This window comes from Geosmithia morbida (assembly GCF_012550715.1).
Source record: "Geosmithia morbida isolate 1262 chromosome Unknown scaffold_9, whole genome shotgun sequence".
In the NCBI taxonomy this organism is placed as follows: domain Eukaryota; kingdom Fungi; phylum Ascomycota; class Sordariomycetes; order Hypocreales; family Bionectriaceae; genus Geosmithia; species Geosmithia morbida.
Genome location: NW_023336196.1, coordinates 509820 through 535456, shown reverse-complemented (window position 1 = coordinate 535456; position 25637 = coordinate 509820). Strand labels below are relative to the sequence as shown.

The 25637-nt window shown below is 53.5% G+C and overlaps 5 protein-coding genes across 5 annotated transcripts; 3 read left to right on the top strand and 2 right to left on the bottom strand.

Annotated features, from left to right (window-relative positions):
• Positions 1 to 945: 945 nt before the first annotated feature.
• Positions 946 to 3684, top strand: GMORB2_7681 (uncharacterized protein; the record flags this gene model as incomplete). Its single annotated transcript, XM_035469646.1, has 4 exons — positions 946 to 954; positions 1260 to 1925; positions 2053 to 2640; positions 3457 to 3684. The coding sequence occupies 4 exons, from the start codon at positions 946 to 948 to the stop codon at positions 3682 to 3684; spliced, it is 1491 nt and encodes a 496-aa protein (XP_035320740.1).
• Positions 3685 to 8835: 5151 nt separating this feature from the next.
• Positions 8836 to 10907, top strand: GMORB2_7680 (uncharacterized protein; the record flags this gene model as incomplete). The annotated part of the gene is made up of 3 exons (XM_035469645.1): positions 8836 to 9867; positions 10031 to 10363; positions 10881 to 10907. 3 exons carry the CDS (start codon positions 8836 to 8838, stop codon positions 10905 to 10907), a joined length of 1392 nt encoding a protein of 463 aa, XP_035320739.1.
• Positions 10908 to 11429: 522 nt separating this feature from the next.
• Positions 11430 to 11950, top strand: GMORB2_7679 (mitochondrial import inner membrane translocase subunit TIM17; the record flags this gene model as incomplete). The annotated part of the gene is made up of 2 exons (XM_035469644.1): positions 11430 to 11435; positions 11555 to 11950. The coding sequence occupies 2 exons, from the start codon at positions 11430 to 11432 to the stop codon at positions 11948 to 11950; spliced, it is 402 nt and encodes a 133-aa protein (XP_035320738.1).
• Positions 11951 to 12665: 715 nt separating this feature from the next.
• GMORB2_7678 (L-asparaginase) lies at positions 12666 to 14139 on the bottom strand (the record flags this gene model as incomplete). The annotated part of the gene is made up of 2 exons (XM_035469643.1): positions 12666 to 13823; positions 13972 to 14139. 2 exons carry the CDS (start codon positions 14137 to 14139, stop codon positions 12666 to 12668), a joined length of 1326 nt encoding a protein of 441 aa, XP_035320737.1.
• A 966-nt stretch (positions 14140 to 15105) lies between these two features.
• Positions 15106 to 19193, bottom strand: GMORB2_7677 (uncharacterized protein; the record flags this gene model as incomplete). The annotated part of the gene is made up of 2 exons (XM_035469642.1): positions 15106 to 16506; positions 19188 to 19193. 2 exons carry the CDS (start codon positions 19191 to 19193, stop codon positions 15106 to 15108), a joined length of 1407 nt encoding a protein of 468 aa, XP_035320736.1.
• Positions 19194 to 25637: the final 6444 nt, after the last annotated feature.

The window sequence follows — 25637 nt, the reverse complement described above, 5'->3', positions numbered from 1 at the left end:
CATGTTACGTGTCTAACATTGGCACCCTAAGATTCAGTTTCATAATACTCCTCACATTTGAATCATGCTGCCTATTTAACTACGAGTAGGCACTTCACGACGTGCTTAATCTAGAACTTTTCCGTAGATGCTAATGGTATTCAAGCCAGTCTACCTACCCAGCATCACCATCACCAGCGGGAGATGGACAATGGAGCACGGGTTTATTCCTGGCGCTCCCGGCGTCAAACATTGAAGCTTCGACACACCTTCTTGGTGGCTTCCTTTCCGTGGTAGATGAGCGATGGCTGTTTCCCGGGCTGGGTTTATCGGCAGCAACCTACGAGTCGGATTGATCTGGAAAGCTGCTCGGCCTTGCCTTCCTTGGCCCGCAAGCATCGGCCCGTCGTCGACCGCCCGGATGCAGTGCCTTGAGCAAGTTGCCTCGAGCAAGTGCCCGTGCGTACAGTGGGGGGCGGAACCTGAGAGTTCGAGTCACTGCTGCATGATACCTGTCGAGACCCGACTTATTGAGTGGCGTCTGAGCTGAAGGTGCGGCGCATATCATCACCAACCTTCCCTCGTGTGACGATACGAGCTCCCTGTCGCTCCTGCTACATCTGTATCAGTGCCTTTCACAATAGCCGGTCGAGGCCGGCACTTGGCGTGACAGCTGTGGTGGTGTGATGTTGATGTACGGATGCTGTCGATGCATCGTCGAGGCATCGTGACCACGGCAGACACCTCTCCATCCTCTCCATCCTCTCCATTCAACAAGAGGCAATGTGTCATCATTCATCTCCTCCTTGTCTCCCGTGCACTCTTACCTCTAGACTCTCTCTTCCGAGGCGGGTGCAGAGGCCTAGAATCAAACGAGGAAAGAAAGTTTTTACGTGGGTCAAGAGTCTGTGAATCGGAGTCTGTCAGTGACGCCTGGCAGCAGCCACCCGCCACTACAGACATGTGATGCTCGTAGTTGCCTTTAATCCGCATCTCTGATTATAAAGTTGTCCTGTCCCGCTGTCCTGTCCCGTCTCCTTTCTTTCTTTCATCGCTTCGTTTCACGTTCTTTCGTCCATCCGAATCCGTCCTCTCCCAGGTCGACCTTTGTCTTCCTCCGTCAGTCCTGTCCGAGCATCGCCTTTCGTCCCTCGTCCACCGATTTCTCTCTTCTTCTTTTCCTTCGCTTCGTCCTTTGTTCACACCCCGCGGCCGAGGCCAGAGACAGTCTGTTCCAGCCGAAGATGAATTCTGACACCAAAATCGCGGATTCCAACAAGATCCTGTTACCGTTGGACTTTGCCAACTTGGCAAGCAATGGACTTGTGGTGCCCGGTACCATAGAAGGGACAGTCAGGCTGCATAAACGGCGGCTGAACTCGTGGAGTGACGAGGAGAATCAGCACCTCTCTCTCGACAGCACCTCGTCTGATGCATCCGACGACGGCATCTTCTCTACCATCCCGGAGGAGCTCATCTCCCCCGCCGCCCTCGTATTTGTTGGCTTCACCCACCAGAAGGCGGAGGAGTTGTGGGCAATCTGGCCCGACTGGCCTACAGACGTAACTCTGAAGCCAGCCCGCGATATCGATCCTACCAAAGACTTTGGCTTGCTGGTGGCCGCATTCATGGACCTGATGGACTGCAGACTTGACGTCAGGCCAGAAGACGAGCCGGAAACCCTTGATGAGTGGGAGGCGACGCTGCAGAGACTGGGGCTCTCTGACGAGGCTCGGGAAGCGATTCTCGACCCCCATTTCGAATACCTCCGTCAATCCGAGTCATGCAAGTTCTGGGCCAAGGACACTGCTCGGATGCGTTTCGCCGCGCTATCAGACATCAAGAGAGCATCGATGGAAAGGGAGAAGGTTCTGCGTCGTGAATCCTCCAGATCCGGCCCTAGTGGTAGCTCCAGCGCGAGCCGCGGCCAACCCGCATCGTCGACTGTGACCGGCATTCGATAAGTTTCGGGCTGGCAAGGATACGATACCCCTGGGATCCCCCAAGGCGCCACTGCCTCGGCCAGGATCTCTGCAGCCCGTTCTGCCCCCGGCTACACCACCCTCCTTAAAGGTATTGATCAGGCCCGTGCCTCGGGATCTTCTGGATCACACAGGGGCCATCGCCAGGCTCAGCCCAGTCGGCAGCTTTCCCCCGACAGACTTCACTGGGACCAGGCGTTTCTTTTACTTTGCAACCGACTACAGCACTGCCGAGTACTACGCATCGTTTGCTAAACGGAGACCAGAGGGCGGTGCAGTCGTAATCCTCCACGTGACCATCCCGAACTGCGAAATCAAGAGACTTGGAGATTCGGAGAAGCTTCGTGTGACCTGGCCTAGCGATGAGTGGAAACAGCTCATCTGGGGGAGCCGCAGAGGAGGAAAGCCGAGAAGTCAGCTTACAAAGTACCAGGATGCGACTTTGATTATAGGCACAATGTCCAGAAAGCCTAAATTCAGGTACGAGGAACTGGGGAGCTGGGAAGAAATCACCGAGGAATACGTCTTCATGTCCGGTAGGGTCCGCGACGACAGGACGAGAACTCCCCTCACCCAATACGCCTTTTCAAGCGATGCTGGCGAATATTTCCTCGAGGAACATGCGGAGATCACCATGGAGCCGTTTACTGGCCCTCGACTCGGCGCTTGGCTACGTCATGTTGACAATCAGGAGCTTTGGAATGGGCACGGCACCTGGCCTGAGGATGGGTGGGGTTTTATCGTTGCGAATATTGTCAGAGGAGAAGAAGGAACAGAGGAAGACATGATGGAAGCGAGAAAGGATGACAAGATTGCCCGAGTTAAGGAAAAGGGATCCATTGCAATGATATCATCAGTAGTACTGCCTAGGTAGTCATGCAAGACAACTGGCGCATTCTGTGCTCTTGCTGAGATATCAATACATCTCTTCCATGCCTGAACCGACTTTTGTTCTTATTATATCGAGGAGCTTTCCCTCGTCTGCTCTACCAAGACGGACGAAGAAGAAAGCAAGAGAGTTGCATTGCAGCAGCCTTCCAGGCCAGATGAGGGGTCAGGCGGCTAAGTCGGGTATCCGCGACTTCTAAAAAGGGGATTGTCTGGTATCACCACTAGTAGCAGATGTCCTTTTCTTCCATACCTACCTCCACACGCACACATCATGTTTCTGGGACGATGCCTTCTCTCAGTTGAGGAAGAGGGATCCGTTGCAATGATCCCTTTCGTTCACCGAAATGCTGCGGGATCCATCTCGCAGACTTCCCATGAGGGCCTCCCTTGAAATCAGTGACTTTCCTCCTAACCATTCTCAACGTCCCACTTCCCGTCGAAATCGGCGTCGAGGACCCTTCTTCTTCATCTGTTGCCGTCGTTGGCTTCAAGGTCATCGGTACCCGCCTCCTCGCTAGCCCGCTCTTGCGCGAGGGGTTCAGCTGGGCTTTCAGTCTAATCTCTGATCCTGCTCTGCGACTTCCTGCGGTTCATCTTCTTGCAGCTGGCGGCGCAGACGGGTGAGCTCGGATTCGTCGCAAGGGAGAGCGCGTGCCCGGCGCCGGGCAGCCTCGGTTCCGATGACGTCCTGTTCAACAGCTTCATCGACAAGAAGCTGCCACAAGGGTGCAATCTCGTCGTCAAAGTCGGGACCAGCATCGTCGGGCGGATCCCCTCGAAAGAAATGGACTCAAGCGACCCCGCCGCTTTGAAGCCCCCTATCAGTCTGTGAACCGCGAAATGAATCTCTAACATCCTGGAGCTTGGTAAAGGGCGCGTCTGGGGATTCGGCGTGACGAGTTCGTAGACATCCCCGTGGCTTTACGGATGGATACGTTCCGGCAATTCCACGCCGGAAGTCCACGAATCCGCCAGACTGATCAAAGAGCCATCTCCCTGCCGTGGGTGCACCCCGTATTTCGGCGCTTCCGTGGCGAAGGAGGCGCGATAGCTTATGGAGTGCGATGCGAGGCTCTGTCCGAAGCTTCGTAGATGTCCGAAGTTGTCTCCTCTATCTCTTTTCACGTTCGATCGCGTCGCGGACTCGCTTAGGATGAGCAGCTGGGTCGCGACGGGAGCGACGGGGTTTGGTACATTCGTCGAGGAACGGACAGGGCAAGGCTCCGTGAAGGGTATTCCGTCGGTAGCTGCGGTGATCCTTCTTCTTAGCCAGTTGTTACAGTCGGCCTCTTCGATGGCCTTGGCACGAGCTAGCGGCTGTTCCGTGGAGAGGTTGGCGAGCTCTTTAGGGCTGAGAAGCTCCTTCTTCCAAACGGAATAGAACGATCAGTCTGTTAGACAACGAGTCTGCTCGGGGAGGGGAGTAGTGAAGTAAGTGACGAAGTCTGCTAGGTGACGGCGTAGTCGTGGCGAAATCGCGGATGCAAAGACACAATGGGGATGAAGATGTATATTGATCGTTGACCCCCTCTCTCGTTCCACGGGAGAGGCGGTTACCTACATGACCTCTTCCGTTCCCGACGGGCCCACGTTTAGTGAGATTGCTCCCACGGCTCTGACACATGCCTTCCCGGTTGGGCAACTTTTGTAGCTTCATGTTGTAAGAGTGACTGTAGATTGTAGATTGTATCCCGTAGACTATCCACCCACGCGTGGCCCGCCAAGAGCCACCCTCCTAGAGACCAAGGCTTCAGACGATGAACGCCGTAGGCTGAAGTAGAAGTGTGAAGAGCGCCACCACCGAAGCGACGGGTACGGAGCGGAGGTGAGGGAGCGGGCAGCGACCGTGCGGTAAGATCCCTCTTCGAGTGAGGGCCTCGGTCGGCATGGCCCGGACGGAACAGGGCAAGTGCAACGAGCGATGTGAGAGACTACAAGGATGAATGCAAAGAATCATGAAAAACACTCCTCCTGCACGGGTCCGACCGGAGGAGGGAGGACACGACTGGAAGGAGCGGCTAGTACACGGAACACAGTGGAGTGGGGGACGGAGTCACCTGATCGACCAGAGGGAGATGCTAGGCCGGAAGGACTGAGCATGTCAAGACATCGTAGGACGAGCTCCTGTTGCATGTGTCGCTGATAACCATATGACCCCCTTTGTCGAGAAGGTAACTGGGGGTGTGCAGTGTGGAAGAAGGCAACCCGACTGACCCGAGATGACAGCCTAATCGAACAGACAGAAAACCGTTGAGATGACTTCACCTGGGGGGAGGGGGGGTCCACGATGTATTGGTGGGTAGCCGAACGCAGACGGTCATGAAAAGAGGGGCAGGTCGCGCTCGTTCTGTGAGTATCATCACCATCAGAGACTCGATCAACCAACACGATCCAGTCATCTCTCGTCCTTTTTTCTTCCTTGATCGTTTTCACATGCTTTCATGTAAATGACACCACGCAAGCGTGATATAGTATAGTTTTCCTCGTAGACCGCGCGTGTACCGTATCGTGCCATGCAGTCAGTCATGCCCGAAACGTCTGGATCAGGAGATGCTTCCAAGCTATCTCTCGGGACGCGCCTGAGCCGTCTCGAGGGTAGGGTCGTCGCAGCCGACGATGAATCCTGCTGGCAGAGAACTCAGGTGGAGCGGTTTCTGCCGGGACACCCCGACTTGTGATGATCGTGCGGCTACGATTCTACCAACAGAACAACGGCGCCTGACCCGAACTAGCAGCCGTCATTCTGTCACGGCCGAGGTCATAGCAAGGCAAGGCAGGACCTACCATATCCGTGCACCACCGGAATCTGTGCCGGGAAGACTGCAGCAGGGTCAGCCTAAGCGCGTCTTGAACGTTGAACGGCAAGAGATGGACGTGGCCATCAAAGCGTCGCGGCTGCAGGGCGCTGTGCGGTAGGTGTGACAGGCACTCGAGGCCACCAGAGGCTGCCTCTGATCTGTACGTAGGTCGATTACATGGCCACACCGCCGCACCTCGGATGACGGGGTGGCCATCCGCTGTGCGCAGTCGAGGGGCGCCATGGTCTTGGGGGCCGGTGTTTTCTTTCCTCTGCACCCGAGTTTCCCCGTGACGGGTTAAAGCCTTGCCGTAAGACCAACGGCAGTTGACGGAAGAAGAGGTCGCTGCGGACGGGAGGATGATGACGAGGAGAGGAGAAGATGATGATATGTGGGGGGGGACCCCCCACGACGAGGCAGTCGCAAACCAGCGTGACAAGGCTGATTGGTTCTCATCATTATCTATCGTGCTTGGATGCCTGCTGCAGCCGTCGACTCAGCATTTACGAGTGTATCGGCAAAGAGGGTGTTGAACTGCTCGTGATACACATGTGACGGGCAGTGAAATCCGGCAGGGCACGTTTTGCTTGAGCAGTGGCTAGAACTACCGCGGGAGAGAAACTACTCGTATATACTCGACGACATAGTCTGTGTAGATTAGATAGACCCGATACCGGTTCCCGCTCCCGTACCTAGCGTCGTGGGAGATCGCATCAGCTCAGGCAAGGCCGGTCTTGCTCGTGTGTCGGCTCTGACGCTTGCATGGTCAGGCTCGGCACAGTCCTCACCAAGACACTGCACAGGGATAGGCTCTGCTTCTATATGCCGACAGGACTGCAGAAGAGCAATGGCAGAGAGGGTGCACTAGATCCCCTCGGCAATTCTCAACCGTTCAACTACAGTGTATGGCCCCTCGCCATGATCGTACCGAGTTCAGGTGGCGGCGCAGGCTAGGGAGATGGCGTACTGGAACCTGGAACCGTGATGAAGGAATAGAAACGAAGGGGTGGAGGAAGGAAGAAAGAAAGAATAAGAAAGAAAAGAGAGGTTGAGTATCGGCAGACATGTATTCTCGGACAATTACACATGGTAGATAGCTGTAGATTTGCGCCCGCTCTGATGACAGAGGTCACCGCAATAAGTCTTGGTAGCGACCTCCATGGTGAATGCCGGGTGTGCTGAGTAAGCGTCAGCTACAGGCTGAGCTTACAGGTTACATGACATGTATGCAGACAGGCAGGCGATATCGATTGAATGAGACCAGATTGGGGGGGGGGTTGAGGTAGCGTATCCATGCACCGAGTTGTCAGACGAGTGGTAGCGAACGTACGGAAGGAGTGTGCGAGTGGCAATCAGAAGAGAAAAGCCAAGACTGCAAGAAGAGGAGTAAGATTAGCGGCTCGGCCAACCCGACCGGGGAGTTTTGTGTGTGTGTGTACAGGTGCATACATTGTATGTGAAAATTTAAGCTTGTTTACCGTCATACTTGTGGTGTGTGGGGGCGAAAAGGGGGGGGGGAGAGGAGAGATGGAGAGTCTAGGCCTTACGGAAAAGTCTATTATTATATGGTACGAGTATTACTCCGTACCTCCGTATTACATTACGCGGTAGAAGTTGGAATGTCGGGCCAAGGTCGAAGGGGGGGGGGGGGGGGGGGGGGGGGGGGGGGGGGGGGGGGGGGGGGGGGGGGGGGGGGGGGGGCAGGGTATGGGAAGGCTAGTGCGGACAAGACAAGCAGCAACATGGTAAGTCGGCACACCCACCTTTTAGAGGCATTCCCTCCATATAGTATTACCACTATTCATGTCACGATTTCTTTTTTTTTTTTTTTTTTTTTTCGCCGCGTGTTCTCCAGCAATACACGACCGTTTCTCTAGATGTATTACACCATCTTACACCATCTTGATCTGCAATCTCTACATGTATATTTCGAGGGTTAGTGGAATGATTTTTTTTTTCCCGGTGGGGGGAGGTTATTTTTACCGCCCTGAATATGAATGTTATTTATTCCACCTGTTCTGATGCGTGTTGGTCGGGTAGCTTTAATATATGTGTAATTAATCAAGGCAGGAATGATGCCGTTTGGTGCCGGTACTGGTATCGCGAATGTGTGAATGAGTAATCTGTGCAGGTTACATAGTACGGATCACCGTGACAGATTAATAGTCAGATACGACTGCTCCGTGGATGCCGAGAAGATGGGTACCTGTATCATGTATATGTAGCCATCCTAGCCGGAGGCCGCCCTGCGTCCTCCCGCACAGACATGCAACAATATTACTGACCGATGGGGAGCATGCGATGGATTATGAGACAATCACTCCCTGTAGACTCAATGACGTCGGACGCTTCCGCTGCGTCCGAAGCGGGAGAGACCATTTGGCCGTCGGGATTGCCTCGCACCGATCCCGATTGTCTTGGCCTTCACAGGTTGCCACAATCCGGTTCTGCCAGCCTTTGTCGGATGAGCTGATGGCAAAAGGCTCCCCAGAGCCTTGACCGGTCGTTCGAATGAAATCGGAGGAAATGATAATGACGAGAGAACGACGACGAGGAGGAGGAGGAGGAGGAGGAGGGGGAGGAAGAGACAGCCGACCTGCATGTACACTGTATCCTGGGCTGTCGTGTTTTCAGAGCCTGGAGACTGCCGGTGACCCACAAGCACTAAATACCCATGATACCGGGCTGGTTATTCATTGCCAGTAAAATCTGCCCATTAAACTGGGCGTTGATACCGCTGTACTCGTATTGATCCCACCTACGAGTATAGTGATCCCACCTAGTGATCCCGATCCCACCTAGCGCTTGTAATAGGGAAAGAGCCAAGGGACGAAGAGAAGAGAGAGAAAAAAGAGGACTCTACTCTCTCTCTCTCCCTCTCCCTCTCTCTCTCTCTGCCGTCTCGCACTATTTTTGGAACTCATCCACCATCAGCTGCCCGTCTCATCTCTCTTTCCCTCTCTCTCCTTCTCCCTCCATCTATTTTTTTAATCTGTTTTTTTTTTTTGCATTCCTTCCTCTCGTCTGATACTTGCCTCTCGCATCCGAATTCCCACCTGCGGGCCATGGTCCCCTTTTTCTAGTCTCGATCGGCAGCCGCTCACTCCCGTCCTCTCTTCCCCCCTTATCCTCAACCAAGAAGACAGGACGCAGAGAGGAGCGCCTCCCTCTCCCAGTCCGTCACCATGCCCGAGGTCCGTCGTTCCAGCAACGTGACGAGGACGCTGTCGGGTGCCAGCAACGCCGCCGCCGCCGCCGCCGATGCCGCCGACGAACCGTCGACGCCCATATCTCCCACTGCTTCCGCTTCCGTCGCTGCCGCCGCCGCCGATCAACCGAGCAATGTCAACTCGCAGCCTTCGGGACGGGTATCGACCAGTACAAGGCTAGGCAGCCTGGTCATCCAAGAACGGAGTCACGACGACAGCGGCAACGCCAGAAATGAAGACGACGACGACGATGCTACCGCGACGGCGCAGCACCCCGAACAGGATACCATCTACAGGGCCAAGGACGAAACCGCCGGCGGCGGCGGAGGCGGCGGCGGCGGCAGCAGTCTCCTCCCGCACAGCTCCGCGACGGCCGCCGACGGTCTCCCCAGACGGAGCCTCTCGTACGCCCTGCGACCCCAGGCCGAGGCCTACTACGACTCCCGGGCCGCCACGCGCCGGGAGTGGAGGCGCCGCGGCCGGACCCTGGAGGAGTACTACAACGACAACCCGGACCTGCTGCCCCAGCTCCCCTTCACGTGGCGTCACGGCAAGCGACGCTGGCGCCTGTGGTTCTTCGCCTTCATCGTCTTCGTCGACGCCTCGGCCGTGCCCATAGCCCTGTACTTTGGGCTCAAGTACGCCGGCCACGTCGAAGAGTACATCATCTTCGCCGTCGTCACCTCCATCTGGGGCGGTCCCACCTACGTCGAGTTCGCCGTCCGCACCCTCCGCCTGCTCAAGAAGGAGCACTTCTACCGCCCGCTCGGCAGCACCAGCCGCTGGTCCTCGGACATGACCACCTGGGCCTCCAGCCTGGCCATTTTCGTCCTCACCGTGCTCTTCATCGTCGGCAGCGCCCCGCACGACGCCTGGAACCGCGTAATCTCCATGGCCGCGCCCTCGCTCCTCTGGACCCTCGGCGGCGTGCTCTTCGCCATCACCATGCTGCACCGCTTCAACATCAGGGCTCCCTTCCGCATCAGCTCTACCTCCAAGGGTGAAAAGGTGAGCACCGACAGATCTCCGTCCCTTGCTTGCTATCCCCCACGCAGACCGGATACACGGGAAGATGTATACATATACATGTATATGTGCAGGGGGGCAGAGAGGGGAGGAGAGGAAGAGGAAGGAGAAGGAAGAACATCTTGCTGACCAGACAACAACACAGGTTCTACCCGGTGCATACTACTTCATAGAAGACGTCATGGCCGTCAACGCCCGCTGCGGCAGACCCTACCGAGAGGCCCTGGCTGCCCGGTACCGCTCCAGTCCGCGTTTCCGCCAGATGCTCTACGAGCAGTCCATGTTCTGGTCCGTGCCCTCGCTCATCCTGGCCGCCGTCCTGACCGTCATAGCCATCATCCCCCAGGTCCCGGAGGACTGGGGCTACGGCGTATGCTGGGTAGCCCCCTTCCTCTGGATGTTCGTGTGGGGATGCATCTCCATCCGCTGGTGCAAGAAGAGCATGGTCAGGGAGCGTCTGGAGTGGGAGGCCGGGATCGTCGCGCCCAAGCAGAACCAGCAGACCGACAACCCCCCTTCATCCAGCTCTACCGCTACCCCCCCCGCTGACGGTGCTCCCACTGCTCTGTCGACTTCCGATGCGTCCGCTGCTGTCTAGCATGCATGTATTGACAAACATACAAACGTACAAACACACCCACACACCCACACACACTTTACATATACATATACACACACACACACATTTTCTGTTTACTTGTTTTATCTCGCTATTCTCGTCTTATTTTTACTACTACTATTATTATCTTTTTTTTTTCAACATAGAGAATGAGGAAGAAGGGGGAAGGAGAGATTGGTTTACAGCGGGTAAGAAGAATGAGCGACGTAAAAACGACTTTCGATACCACGGGCGCTGGCGTTACATTTTTCTGTCAATTATCAACAACTGTCGAGAGGTAGCGCTTCTTTAGCATGGCTGAACATACATGTATTAATGGAAGAAGAGATGCTTGTTCTATTGTTTTTGTCTTTGCCATGTGATGTCTTTTTTATAGAACCCCGACATCGTCAACAACACCTAGTTTGGTATCAACGCCGTCAAAAATAAAGAAATAAAAATAAAAGCGTTTGCAGTTTAAAACGTGAATCAAGCTCGACGTCTGTATGCTTCCGGTACAGGTTAAGTAAAAATGGGATTATGTAATACTACCTTAACCCGAACGCGCATTTGATTGGGCCCCAGCTCTGGTTCGCGTTTTTTTCTAATTTTCGGTCGGATTCCATCTCAATCTCAACTCCTTGGATTTCCCTCCCGACTTCCCAAATCCATCTCCCCGCGACGAACGACTAGGGTCCTGCTATCCGCCAACCGCCATCTCGATTCATCTGGACCATCTGAACACACATATATATATATATACACACAAACACACACACACACACACACACACACACACATATATATATATATGTATATTTGGTCTCATCCGAACTCCTGATAGCGACGCTCCCACCTCCCTCTCACATCATTCTTGTACGCCATGGACCACGGACGCGACCCCTGCCCCTGGGTCATTTTGAATGACTTTGGAGGAGCTTTTGCGATGGGGGTATGTTTTGATCCCAATATCAAACAAGGGTTTCTCCTCTTCTTTTTTTCTTCTCCCCTTTTCTAAGTGAAAAAAAGAAGGGGTCAAAGAAGAAGAAGAATGCTAACGCAGAAAAAAAGGCAATCGGCGGCACAATCTGGCACGGAATCAAGGGTTTCCGCAACTCCCCCTACGGCGAACGTCGCATCGGCGCCATAACAGCAGTCAAGATGCGCGCCCCCGTCCTGGGCGGCAACTTTGGCGTCTGGGGCGGCCTCTTCTCCACGTTCGACTGCGCCGTCAAGGGCGTCCGGCAGAAGGAGGACCCGTGGAACGCCATCGTCGCCGGCGCCTTCACCGGCGGCTCGCTGGCCGTCCGAGGCGGCTACAAGGCCATCCGGAACGGAGCCATCGGGTGCGCCGTCCTGCTGGCTGTCATCGAGGGGGTCGGCATCGGAATGGGCAAGGTCTTTGCCGGGTCGACCAAGCTCGAGGTGCCGCAGCCACCGCCTAACATGGAGGGTGCGGCGGTTTAAAGAAAAAATTAAAACAAAATTCACCCGGCTACCATCATCCCATCCTATGCCTGCCCCCTCCCCCCCCCCCCTCTCCTCTCCTCTCGACCTGGGATCTGGTATCTCTCCCTGGGGGGCTGCATCCTGATATCTCCCCCCCTCGGACCTGGTGATTTTTCATCTTGCCAAATCGCCACTGCCTTCTCTCTCTCCATTCTTCAGTCCCGAGAAGACAGACGGGCCGACAAAAGGAAAAGATCGCCGGATGCTTCGCCCCCCTTCCCTTATCCGACCTGGAAACAAAAGCAAAAAAAATTGTACCAACATACAAACCCGATACAACACCGATACAAACACACTATTCTCCTAATCGCATCGCATCGGCGTTCCCATGTACTATAATAGATGTCTTTCTCTTCCTTTTCTCCCTTCTGTACCGGTGGGCACACATGGAGAAGGAGAAAGAAAGAAAGAAATGGAGGTGGTAGGGTCAGTGAATGGACTGGCAAAGAATGATCATGTTATACAACTTCTTTCTTGGTTCGGATGGTCATGAGTGTATATTATCTTGGACGGAAACGAAAACAACGTCTTGCTTTCCCATCAGCACACATGTGTGTGCGTTCTACATCCCGTGCTTTTCTACTGTCTGTCTATTTCTGGTTTTTATAACCTAACCTGACCTAACCCCCCATCATGTCATGAAGACGTCTCACCTCACTTCTCACTCGATCACTCAAAAATCACTTCCCTCGTTATTCCAGACGCTCATGATCGGCCTCCCCTCTTCGTCGATCCAGGCCCTAAACATGCCGGCGCAGTTATAGTCCATGACGACGCTCGACTCGGCGCTGACCACGCGTCCGCCCCGCCTAACGACCACGCTCTCGATGCCAATCATCCCGCCCGACCCCTCGCCCGTGCGTCCCCATCTGTCCCCCGCACCACGCTGCAGCTCCCCCCCGGGACCGACGACGCCGCCCACGGCCTGCGCGCCCGGGACCCCCTTCCACCTCGCCACGGCGACGGCCGTGCGCGCCGCCGCCGCCCGCAGGAACGAGTCACCGTTCCCCGTACCCGATATACCCAGGCTCCTTGTCGTCGTCGCCGCCGTCGTGACCCTGGGTGTGGGTGTGTAGACGAACGGCGTGGGCAGGCAATCGGCCAGCACACCCCTCAGGGGACCAGACACGGAGACCGTCCAGTCCGAGCCACTGTCACCGTCGATCCACTCCTCCGCCCAGAAGCCCGCGCCGGGAACGGGCGTGTCGCCCACCCGCCCTGTGAGCTTGTTGGTCAGGCCGCCGGTGCTCGTGGCAACGCAGATCACGCCGTCGGCGTCGAGCGCCACGGCACCGCACGTCCCCTGCGGGACGTATCTGTCCGCGTCCCACCCTGGGTGTCCCGACGGGCCATTTTTGCTGCCGTCATCGTCGCCATCGTCGCCGTCCTTGACCCGCTCCCGTTCCCGCTCCAGACCGCGCACGTGCTCATCCCAGCTCCTCTGTGTGAAGAAGTAAGACGGATCGACCAGTGGGAGCCCGTACTTCTCGGCCAGCTGCTCCGCCGCCTGGCCGTAGATCTGGGTGTGACCCTGAGCCGACGGGACGTCTAGATCCAAGCCGCCACCACCACCACCACCAATGCCGCCTCTGCCTGACAGATCTTCGTCGCCGTGCTGGAGCATCCGCTGCGCGAGGACGATGGGGTTCCGCACGTGCCGCAGACCCATCACGCCTACCGTGCGCTTGGCGTGGCCGCGCGACACCATGACGGACGCTTCCAGCTCGTTAACGCCGTCGCGCGTGAAGACGGCGCCGTACCCGCTGTTGAAGAGCCCGTTGTCCTCTAGCTGGGTCACCGCGTGCACGGCCGAGTCCAGCGCGCTCGGGGACTTGGGTCCCGTCATGTAGGCGTTCGTCGACGTTATCTACACACTCGTACTCGTCGGTCAGCTCTCTACCATGTGTCGAGGGTCGGTAGTAGTAATCTTCCCCGTCATGCTGTCGAGTCAACCATCCCCCCCCCCCACCCCCACTTACTATCTTGATCAGCGCACTTCGGTACTTGGCATACTCCTCTGGTGGGAAAACACCTCTTTGGATGTTGCCGGCGCCTCCGTGGATGATGATTCGGGGCTTGATCCTGATGTCCGGTGCTGGCCCCAGACAAGGGCTCTCTTCCTGCTGTGCCATCTTAGAATATTCCATCTTTCTGTCGTTGGAGTATATTTTCAGGTATTTGGTGCAGGTGCGGCGCAGGTGTACAAAGCAAGTGTATTATCTTTGCTGTAGATGTAGGCGTACCTGTACGAGTACGGGCAAGGCATGATATCTTGAATGTTATCTTCAATGCACGATTATTAATTTCCATGGATGGGTCAATGTATGACTGATTCCCTGAGAGGGGTAGCCAGTTCTTGATAATACTAATACATGACACCAACTGCACCAACACCACATGTCATATCGCAGCACTATTACACCATCAGTAAAATACATGCTGAAGATATTTCGTCTTTATATACCGATTACGAGTACCAACCCCAAGATATAAAAAGGACAAAGATGATAGTAAAAACTCCAGTGCACCGATCCAAGACAAGAAGAAACGGTATATATCATCGGGGCAAGGCCAAAATGACCTGAATGGGTATCTCAGTGTGACCAATTCCCTGGCTTGACCACAGTCAATCTATCCGTCCTGTTTGTTGTTGTGTTATCCATCCGTCCATTCATTTGTATGAAAGACCCGCATCAACCAGGGGGATGCATCAATCCAACATTCCATCCATCTGTAAGAACAAAAAGGTTTTACCCAAAAAAAATATATAAAGGCTGGGCCATAACTCCTCAAAGACAATGCAATTCCCCTCCTAGAATAGGATGGACCATGAAAAAAAAAAACCGGAAAAAAAAAAGATAGTCAGAAAAATCAAAAGACGGGAGCCGGGACCCTTCAATCATCCCTGCACTGTCATGTGCCTTGTCTCCTCTGCGGTGATGTAATGTTACAAAATGTTGGGGCGGGTGGCGTTCTCTCCCCTGTCAATCCATCAATGTCTCTCCTTTCACTTACTCTCATCAACCATCAGGAAGAAGCAGCAAAAAAAAGAAGAGAGGAAACGACGGAGGACAGAGGAAGAGTGGTAAAATATCGATGGGAAGGGAGAGGGGCTAATGCTGGTAGAGACCAGTAGCCACTTTAACTGAAATGTCGACATCGCTAGGACGGATGCCGGGCGTCTTGCCTAGAAACACCGCCTTGTTGACCATTTGTTCAACCAAGAGACCCACGTTGAGCGTCACCTTGAGCCGCCCCGGGCTCTGGGATGATGTCCACGATGAAGATGAACCGACCGGCACATTTGTCGCCCCCGGATAGAGAAAGGCGTTCATTGTCCCGGTCGACGCACCGGCACCGCTGCCACGTCCCATGCTGCCATCACCAAACATGGACGTATTGCCGCCCTCGGCCGCGGGACCGCCACCAAAATCGTGCGGGGACAGCTCGACGTCGATAAAGTCTGCGCTGCCCGGGATACGCACACCGCGCTGGCCGAGATAGTTCTCGACCTCTTCGGTATCTAGAAAGACGCCGTCGGATGAGGGGTAAGTCATCTGGATGCCCTTGTCGAAGCGTACGCCATGCGACATGGCATTGTCGCCGCCGGGCCGGCCACCGCGTGCCAGAGATTGCATCTGCTCCGTCAGCCGGTAGATGATGGAGTCGCGCGACTCGAACATGAATTCTGTGTCGAAGACGGCACTGAACTTGCCGGGCGACGGGTTGGCCATGGTGGCGAGCATCAGCATTCGCTGGAGCATGGCGTGCTGGAGGCGTCTGCTGAATGACTGCTCCAGCGGCGCGTACTGGTGCGGCGCTACCGACGTCGCCATGTCGGTCGCCAGTGCCTGGGGCGGGGGGGCCAGTGCCTGCGTGATGGCCGGCTGCTCGACCCAGCCGCTCGGTGCCTGGGGATCCGGCGTATACGAGGGGAAGCTGGCGTTCTCGGGCGTCGGCTGGGTGATGACCTCGTAGGCGAACGGATCAGGGGGGAAGAAGTCGGTGGCTGACGAGGGGAAGCTGTGGACGATGCCCAGGGAGTGTCTCTGCGGCATGGCGGCAAAGTTGTCGCTCGAGGCGCTGCTGATGGTGCCCATGGTGGGTCTCCTGTTGTGCCGAGGTGGATGGCTAGCGAGCTTGTCGCCGACACCACCACCCCCGCCACCGGCGGTCGACGAGGCCACGCTGTGTACGTCGCCCTCCCTGAAGACGGTCCCCATCGCGGTGCTGGCCTGTGGCTGGGCTTGGACTTGGGCCTGGACCTGCATTGCCGCCGTGGATGAGGGCGCGGAGAAGAACTTTTTGCTGAGCTCGTCGAGGCGGAGTGACAGTTCCGAGTTGGCAGACACCGCGCCGTGGGAGTGCAAGAGGTCGATGAAGCTGGAGAAGTCTCGGGTCATGGTAGTGCAAGTCTCCTCGAGGCGCTTGACCTTTTCCTCGAGGTCGGTGATGGCCTTGTCTTTGCGGTTGCGGTAGGCCCGCTGAGCTTCGCGAATCTGCTTACGTCGGCGCTAGAGAGGAGAATGCGCTGTCAGATGGGACCAAACTAACGAGAGCGAGGAGCAGGGAAAGAAGTAGAAGAAGGGGGAAGAAGGGGGAGGGTTATTCACGTCATCTTGAGACTCGCCAACCTCGGTCAGACGCGGACGACCCCTCGGGGCCTTTGGTCTCTTTGCGGATTCTGGCCCTGCAGCATCCTGATCTCTGGTCCGCTTCCTGGAAGGTGACGAAGTCTCCGTCTGAGATTGGGGAGGCGGATTCTGCACGACGGAGGTAGAGGCCCTGGTCGACAGAGGAGTGACTCCCTGCTGCTGCTGATGCTGCTGCTGATGATGCTGCTGCTGCTGCTGCCGCTGCTGCTGCTGGGGGCCAGTGACGGCAGCTTGGGCGCGCATAGGCGACACCAGGGGATCCGTGGTGGCCGCGCCACCAGTCGTAGACCGGCGGAGGCCGTGTCGCTGGTGAGTCTGAGGGTTCTGTGAGGGAGAAGGAAGGTAGGGCGTCACCGAAGCGAGATGCGAGGATCCCGAGGCGGCGGCGGCGCTGCTGTCAGAAGGGCCGTGCCCAGAGGAGAGATGAAGGGGACGGTCGGCGGTGGTGGTCGCGGAAGGAGGATCCGCAGAGCCGTATAGGTTCTGGGCGGCGTGAAGGTGGTAGGAGGAAGATGGACCGGAGGGAGGCGAGGTGGTATGGAAGTGCAGAGCGTAGTTGTGGGCAGCAGGGGATGGTGAGGCGGTCTGGTGCGCTGCCGCTGCTGCTGCGTGGGCTGCTACGGCTTGCTGGTGTGGTGTAATGGTAGTGGTAGCAATGGTAGACGAGGAGGACGGGTCCTGGAGTGTGGGAGGTAGGGAGAAGTGATCAACATTAAAGGCGGGCGTGGTGTAAAAATGAGAAGAGGTCAGAGAGTGGTGATGATGGTGGGACGGGTGGGGAGGTGGTGGAGGAGGGGGGGGGAGGAAGTTGTAGGTCTTGATGATGTAGAAGCAGGAGATCTGAGGGCTGGTGGTGTTGTTGGTGGTGCTGGTGCTGGTGCTGGTGCCCGGGCTGGTGGTGGTGTTGGTGGTGGTGGTGGTGGTGGGAATGATGGCCCTGCTGCTGGGGGTTGTGCCGATGTTGCTCTAGGTGGTGCTGGGAACTGTCTATCTGCTGGCGGGGCACCTGCTGCAACTGCTGGGATAGCGGCTGATGCTGGGGCTGGTGCTGGGGCTGGTGCAGGGATTGCTGGGATGATTGGGGGGTCCCCTGGTGAGATCCCTGGGAGCCGCCAGAAGCAGCTGGAGGGCCTTGACCCTGGCCTTGGCCACATAAAGCTGCTGCTACTGGCGCTGTCCCCTGCTGCTGCTGTGGTTGTTGCTGCTGCTGCTGCTGCTGCTTCTGCTGGGAGGATGACGGATAGACGGGTCCTCCCCCCTGTTGATGGTGACCAATACCACTTCCAGGTCCAAGGATCGCCGCCGGGTCATCAGCTGCAGCTGGAGCCTGGACGGCGGCGGTGGCGGCGACGGCTGCAGCTGAAAGGTCCCCGCCGTCGCTGGTTGTCGACATGACCCCACTCTAATCCCTCCAAGCCAGGACAAGCGCAAGTGGAATAATTCCCCGATGGACAGGTGAGGTGTGTGCTTGTGTGTGTGAACTCGATGACTGCGGGACGCCCTGTTTGCTGGTGCTCGGTGCCAAAATACGATGCCAGCAAGGGGAGCGAATTGGGGACCCAGGTTGTCTTCCCTGTTGGAGAGAGTGTGTGTGAGAGAGAGAGGGGGGGGGGGGGGGGGGAGGAGCGAACAACACATCCAGCCCTGTCTATGCAGTGACGATGATGATGCCGATTCCCCGTTCTTCTTCTTTCTACCCCCCAAAAAAACCCAACTCGTCTTCTTCTGTGATATCACCTCGTTTCGAATCGTTTCTCCGTCTCGAATCGTCCGGTCGATTTCGTCGGGGATATTGTTGAATCGGGGCTGCCTGTGTGAGGCAGCTGGTGTCGGTACATGAGGCGGTCTCTTTTTTTTTTTTTCTCGTGTAGTGTGATGTAGTGTGGTGTAGTGTGGTGTGGATGTCTTGGTGATATCTCGTCCTAGTGACCTCTAGTTTGGTTCCCTCCCAGCCTTTCTAATTTTTCGCTCTTGTTAGATTTCTCTTCTCTTTCTCATATGTCGCTTCTCTCCGTCGGGAGGAGTATATGAAGGAGAAGAATGGAAAGAAGAAGAAAATCAGAGCACTTCTTATCCTTCTTTTCACTTGGAGGGGGGGGGCGTGTGGAGGGTTTGAGAGCAACAAGGGCCAGCAAAGGAACGAGAGAGAGGTGTCTGGGGGTCGTCCTTCTTATGGGATGGGATAACCTAAATGACAGCTCGAGGTAAATAAAAAAAGAAGAAAATGAGATAAAGCTAAATGAAAGGGAAGAAAGAGGCAGATCCTCGAGGGCGGCTACGAATGATATCACGGAAATGACTCCGGGAGAAAGGGCTGTCTCGACAGGGGGGTGATGGAGGGGTGGTTCAGTCTTATGTGTGTGCTCTGACAAAAGGTAAAGAGAGAAGAAATAGATGGAGAGAGAGAGAGAGAGAGAGAGAGAGAGAGCAATGCCAGTGATGCAGCATACAACGTAGTAGTCGATATACTGCAAGAGAAATAAATAAAGAAAAGAATGCCCAGAAAGAAACAGTACGGTCATGTACTACTGCTAACTAACCATCATTACTGCTATTCGTGCTACTCGTATGTGTCAAAACAAAATAAAATAACATACGAAATAAACTAAAAAAAGACCCTTTCCAAGGGAAACCCGAGTGACAGGACAGGCTTACTGCTAACTTGTAGCTATTACTCCGTACATGTAGAGAGTCCCATCTGCTGGGAAGCACACCCCGGCCGTGCGTCGCCCCACTCTTTCTCAGCAGGGACGATCTGGTGGGACGGGCTTCGACGCTCTTCATTGGGGGAAGGGGGACCCTTTCCAGCTGGCAACAATATGGGCCAATTCTTTGCCTCTGCTGTCTCTTTGGATGCTCTGGGTGTTTAGATGTGGCTTAGGTCCATACTTGGGAATCTCGGGGTCTATCAGGGTCGCTCCTTCGGGGCTCGCTCGAGAGTCAACTGCGCGTGTCGCTACTTCCTTATTCCTTTCCTCGCTTCGTCTCTTTTCCTTTCTTTTCCTTCTTTCGTTCCTTCCCTGTCTATCTGTCCGTCAGCCGTTTTGACACCTTCCAGATCGACTATTGTCGTAACGAGGTAATCCATTGATTGGTCACTCCACAATTTGCAGGGCAACGAGCCATTCTGCTGTCAATGTCCTATGGATTTTGTGCTATTCATGGCGCTATAATAAACAACTACAGCTTCACCGATAGATCTCACCTTGTATTGGCTGTATTATGCTGCTGCTGCTGTCTTTCATGGTACTACTGCTACTACTCGTACTCGTACTGCTGCCACCACTACCACCAATGCTACTACTACTAGCTACTATGGGGTATTATTACTGTATTACTACTACCACTACTACCACTACCACGAGTATTGCTACTAGTCCAGCTACTACTGCTACTGAAAAAGAAAAAAATCTATAATAAAATCAAATCAAATAAACCTCCCCTACCACCACTACCTGTACTAGTACCGTTTTGTTTTATCAGTAATGGATTACCAAGTCTGTCACGTAGCAGCAACAACCACTCACTCACGCGCATATATGTACGTGCGACACATCTCATTACCCCGCTAAACAAATCTGGTCCATCTCCCGTTCCTCCCCTTCTCCTCCTCCAGCTCGGATCTCGAATTGATCTTCTGTTAGCGCGCATCTCAGTTCCCAATCTGACATCTCCTCCTCCTCCTCCTCCTCCTCCTCCTCACCTCCTTTGCCTTCCTCCTCCCCCTCACCCCGATTCCCCTCACTCCGATTCCCCTCACTCCGATCCCTCCATCTTTTTTCCCTGTGCTGCCCACCCACCCTTCCCTCCCCCCAAGCTGTGACGGCTGATATATCTACCAATTGTACGGAACATGTGTAAGATGTGTAACTTGTATGACGACCTTACCGAGGACTGGTATCCTCATTGGTTTCCCCGCCTCTCTGGTGATAACTCACCGTTTCTTTGCGATTTCTTCTCTCTCTCTCTCTCTCTCTGCTTAGTGGGTGACGGTGGGTCGTGGCTTGTTCGGGAAGGGCTTATACAGGCCTCGCGACGGCATAATCATTGTGGCGATAGGACGCTTGTACATAACTCTTTATGGTGATGATGAAGAATGATATTCCAGAGGAAACGCTCGGAAAGAAGTGTAAGCATTCTACTAGTTCATTGTAGTGTCCGTAGATGACGGAGAGCTGGAAGCGAGGCTGCTCCCGTGCCGTGGCAGTGTAACATAGCGTCATCTCTTATTCCAGCTATACACACTATCATCAGTACCCTTTGCAGCTGCTACGTCTGTTCGCAATGTATAGGTACAATGACACTAGACGTACAGGTCGGAAACAGCTCTGCGTTCTGGTTTGTAAGGAAAAAGAAAGTAATAAGAGGAAGAACCCGATAGAGAGAGCTGCGTAACCCAAGGATGTGTCAAACCTTTCTTTTCTCTCTATCTCTCTCTCTCTGTGAGAGAGAGAGAGAGAGAGAGAGAGTGTGTGTGTGTGTGTGTTATGTCTGCCCTTCTATGCGCGCACCCCCTCCCTTTCCTCTCGGCATGTGGAGGAGTCACGGCTTACTGCTCCAGAGTACCATTATCACGTATATGATATGGTGTACGGTACTTAGTGAGAGAAAAGAGTAGAAGAGTCGCAGTGCCTATGACCAAGTACAGCCCAATGTCCTCACAGCTATAGTGTCCCAGAACAGTGACATGGGAAAAATAAAAATAAAAAGTATCAATACTCCAGTTTTACGATGCACAACATGCAACAGGTGCTTGATCTGATCTGTCTCATCGTACTTTTCATTCTTTTGGTTCGTTCTTGGTTTGTTGGTCTGTACCGTCTGTTGTGCAATGAGAGCTCTAGAATCCGAGGGCAGGGAATGAATGGGAGGGGCGTGGGTGAGTTTCCTTGGTTGGGTTCCATGGGAAAAAAAGAAAGAAAAAAAAGAAAAAAAAAGATTGGTTACGTAGCCGTACGTGTTATTACTAGTACTCTTGTACTCCGTACTTGTAATACTCCACGTAAATACACACACAAAAGAAAAGAAGAGAGTGTGTGTGTGAGTACAGTACACATACGAATATAGAGAAGGGGAAAAAAAGTGGGTATATATGTCTCACATGACCTGGAATTTGGGTCGCAATGTCCTTGACCGGGGGGGCGCGGGTTTTTGTCCTAGGGGACAGGGTTGTATGATGGATGTAATACGGACTAGAGTAACTCGTACGATGTAGATGTAACGGAGTTGAGGAAAACGAGTGCTACTATAAGCCGTAGTAGAGAAGAGGAGTTTTTTTTCCTCTCCGTTCTTTTTCTTTCCCTTCTGGACCCCTATTCTTTCTCTCTCTCTCTCTCTCTCTCTGTCTCTCTGTCTCCCTCTCTCTCTTTCGCACTCGTATTTCAGGAGAAGTCTTGACCACCAAGAGTATTATTATAGGCGAGTTAGAAGAGAGGGGGAAAATAAGCAGCTCTACACGAGAGAGACTACAGCGGAAGAGAGAAGGAGGCTATGAATAGGTCAGACACGGATTGGAAACGAGAGAGAGGGAGAGAAACAGCAGAGCGAGAGAGAAAGACAGGGGTCTAGTTCACCTTTGTCCAGAAAAGAGAAGAGAGAAAGAGAAAAGAAAAGAGCGGGAGGGGGGGTTAAGCTGAAGTCGACCCCCCTGTATCCAATCAGCTTTCACGGATCTACCTGGACATTATTATTGTTTCCTTTATTCCTAGTTCCTTGTCAGTCGACGCGGTTCCGACCTTCTGGTTCCGGTCACAAAACCGGGGGGGCTTGGTTTGATTTGGTCTTTATTTTCTTTCTTTTTATTTTCTCTTTTATAGCTAGGGATATGGGTATGCACAGAGAGAAGTGGTCGTAGAGCTCATAGCTGGACCATATGAGTACTCGGTATCCAGGTGATAATAATATAGGTAGGGTAACCAACCCACTTATTCTTAGCCCAGTAATACGGTATTACTACGGGGGTGCTACGGTACCAGTCGAGGGCAGATGTAATCTGTATTATAGGGAAGGTAACATGGCGGTTGGAGTGTGAAGGAGGCGCATCCGAGGTACGTACTGTGGCCTTCTCTTCTCCCATATGTTGGGCCTCTCTCTCTCTCTCTTGTGAATCCGTCATTGTGTGTGTGTGTATGTGTGTACTTGTACTGCCCTTCCCAAATCTATGAACCCAGCTTTCAGGCCATGGAAACACACACACCACAATATGCGGTGCTCCGCTCGTAATGATGCTCCGTATGCGTGTGGGCGGATAGCCTGTCACCGATCCAGTAGGTCTTCCCGATATCTGGGACTGGAACAAGGGCAAGGCTATCGGGCAGAGGATTGATGACGTTTAGAGAGGAGAGGAGAAGAAGAGGGACAAGGAGAATGAAAAGCAGACGGCTTTCTGAATGGAGTAGTAGCGATGGTACGTCATATGGAACTTGGCATGTGTATTATGCCCTATAATCCCAGTCCTCGCTACGACGCTCTTGTACCATTAATAAGATAATCCAGATCGTATTACTACGTGACAATTCACAAAAAGAAAATGAGAGAAGGAAAGAAGAAGAAGAAGAAAAGAGGGAAAAAAACACCGGTTCATGTCGTAACGTAAAACTCCAGTCTCTCATCAATCCATCATACTTTTTCTGTATTATTCCTTTCAACCTGATGTGTCCCCCAATCCAAGACCTGACCTGACCTAAGCCCCCCTCCCTTGCCCTTACCCTTGCGCCACCACCACTACCACCACCACGGGCACCATCACCTCCCCCCCCCCCCCCCCCAAATCCCAGCCCCATCCTATCCGCCTTCCTCTTCTCATCATCCCTGACGCCCGTTCACCGCCACACCTGCACCAGTTCGTCCACAAGTTGCGACTGGACCGAATCCTATACGAGTACGAGTTACTCCATTCAAGGTATAGGAGTAACCTAAAGTACCACCATACTGCTCGTACAGTCTGCGACTACCACGAAGTACTCCGTAGCTATATTACCACCACCAAGTCACCCACCACCCCCGAATTTGCACGAGTGCCGAGGCTTTTACCCACACGGATGCTACGCTGTGTGTGTGTGTGTGTGTGTGTTGCCCTCTATCCCGTAGGAGCGGTTGAGGTGATAATATCAAAAGGCAGTTATTAATATGATCTACCGGACGAGTAGTACCCGTACATGTAATATGTAATACGCTGTACGAGTACCTACGCACGTGCGTAAAGCACGTCATGTGCATCTTGTGTGTATTCATTCGATACTTCTTACTACCTCGAGTAATACTACCTAAGTAATACTGCTACTAACAGTCAAAAAGTATCATATGTACAGGTAATCTGAACAAACGAATTAGACCAAATGAGCCAAGACACAAAAAAAAAAGAGAGAGGGAGAGAGAGAGAGAGAGAGAGAGAGAGAGAGAGAGAATATCAATGACGGGACCGACCCTTTTTTGCCTAATTCTCCCACCGTTGACTCACCGTCGATAGCCATACAACCCGCTTCTACTTCTCCGATCCGACGCTTCTTTTTTTTGCCCTCCTCTTTCTTTTCCCTCCCATCACAAATCCCTTTCGGCTGTTTCTTTCATCACACACATACATACACACTCTCTCTCCCTACTCTTCCTCTCTCCATCTCATACCACTCTTTTTTTCTTTTTCTCTTCTGTAAGAAAGAGACGTCTCATGATCTGCGCACGTCACCATCATTCTGACCAGGGTATCGGATCATTTGCCAAGCCCTTTATTTCCCCCCCCCCCTTCCCCCATCCCCTCTCCACCTCCACTCCCACTCTTCTTTCCCTGTTCGCTCTCACACTCTCTCTGTCTTCTCCCCCCTGCTCCATCTTAAGAGAGGGGGCGGGGGGGGGGATCCGGGCTTGTCGGTTAGAAATTTTCTTCTTTTCACCATTACTACATTGCAATGCTACCAGAAGTACGCTATGCTCTTGACAGTCATTGGGGGGGAAAAACATGTTCATAAATGTTTCTCAAAAAAAAAAAAAAAGGAAAACGAAACTCATTTGAACCACCGTTCTTGTCGTATTTCCTTTCCCCCCCCCCCCCCCCCCCCCCCCTCCCGGCCTCCCGGTCTCCCGTGTCCTTTTTGCGAATTTGTCAAGGGTGTCAGGATCAATCAGTCTCTTTCTATCTCTATCTCTCTCTCTCTGTGNATTGGGGGGGAAAAACATGTTCATAAATGTTTCTCAAAAAAAAAAAAAAAGGAAAACGAAACTCATTTGAACCACCGTTCTTGTCGTATTTCCTTCCCCCCCCCCCCCTCCCGCTCCCGTTCCCGGCCTCCCGGTCTCCCGTGTCCTTTTTGCGAATTTGTCAAGGGTGTCAGGATCAATCAGTCTCTTTCTATCTCTATCTCTCTCTCTCTGTGTATGTGTCTCTCTCTATCTATCTCTCTCTCCATATTTTCCCGCTCTCACGGAAAAAAATCCCTATCACATGAACATAGGTCTTCCCCCCCTCTCCCATCCATGAAATTTTACCCGAGTATTATTGCTACCTAATATCTACGATACCCATCAAATATCAACTTTTATCCTTCCTCGAGCGACGAGCAGGCTCCCGCGGGCCGCATTCAACCCCTGCCCTTTCTTCTCTTTTTCCTTCTAACATGTCTTAGATGTCCAGACTTCATGTCAATTCAAAAAAAAAAAAAAATTAAAAAAAAAAATATTTTACTCGAGATTCGTCACGGTAGTACTAGGCAGCATCATCAACTCCCTGTAATATATAATGCTCGTAATATACATATACTCCATTTTCTCTCCGGCAAAATCCAAATCCTTCCCCCCCTCCCCCTGTCATGATATTAAAAGATTGAAAGATCCCTGTCGAGAGGAAGGGTAATGGATACGCCTTTTCAATATTACTTCTCGTCGTGCTCCGTATATCTGAGCTCTACGGAGAGTCTAGTAATACGTTGGGACCTTTTTTTTTTTTTTTCCATCCAGTCCTCTTTTCATTTTTATTATGTTAATATCAATCCCATTTC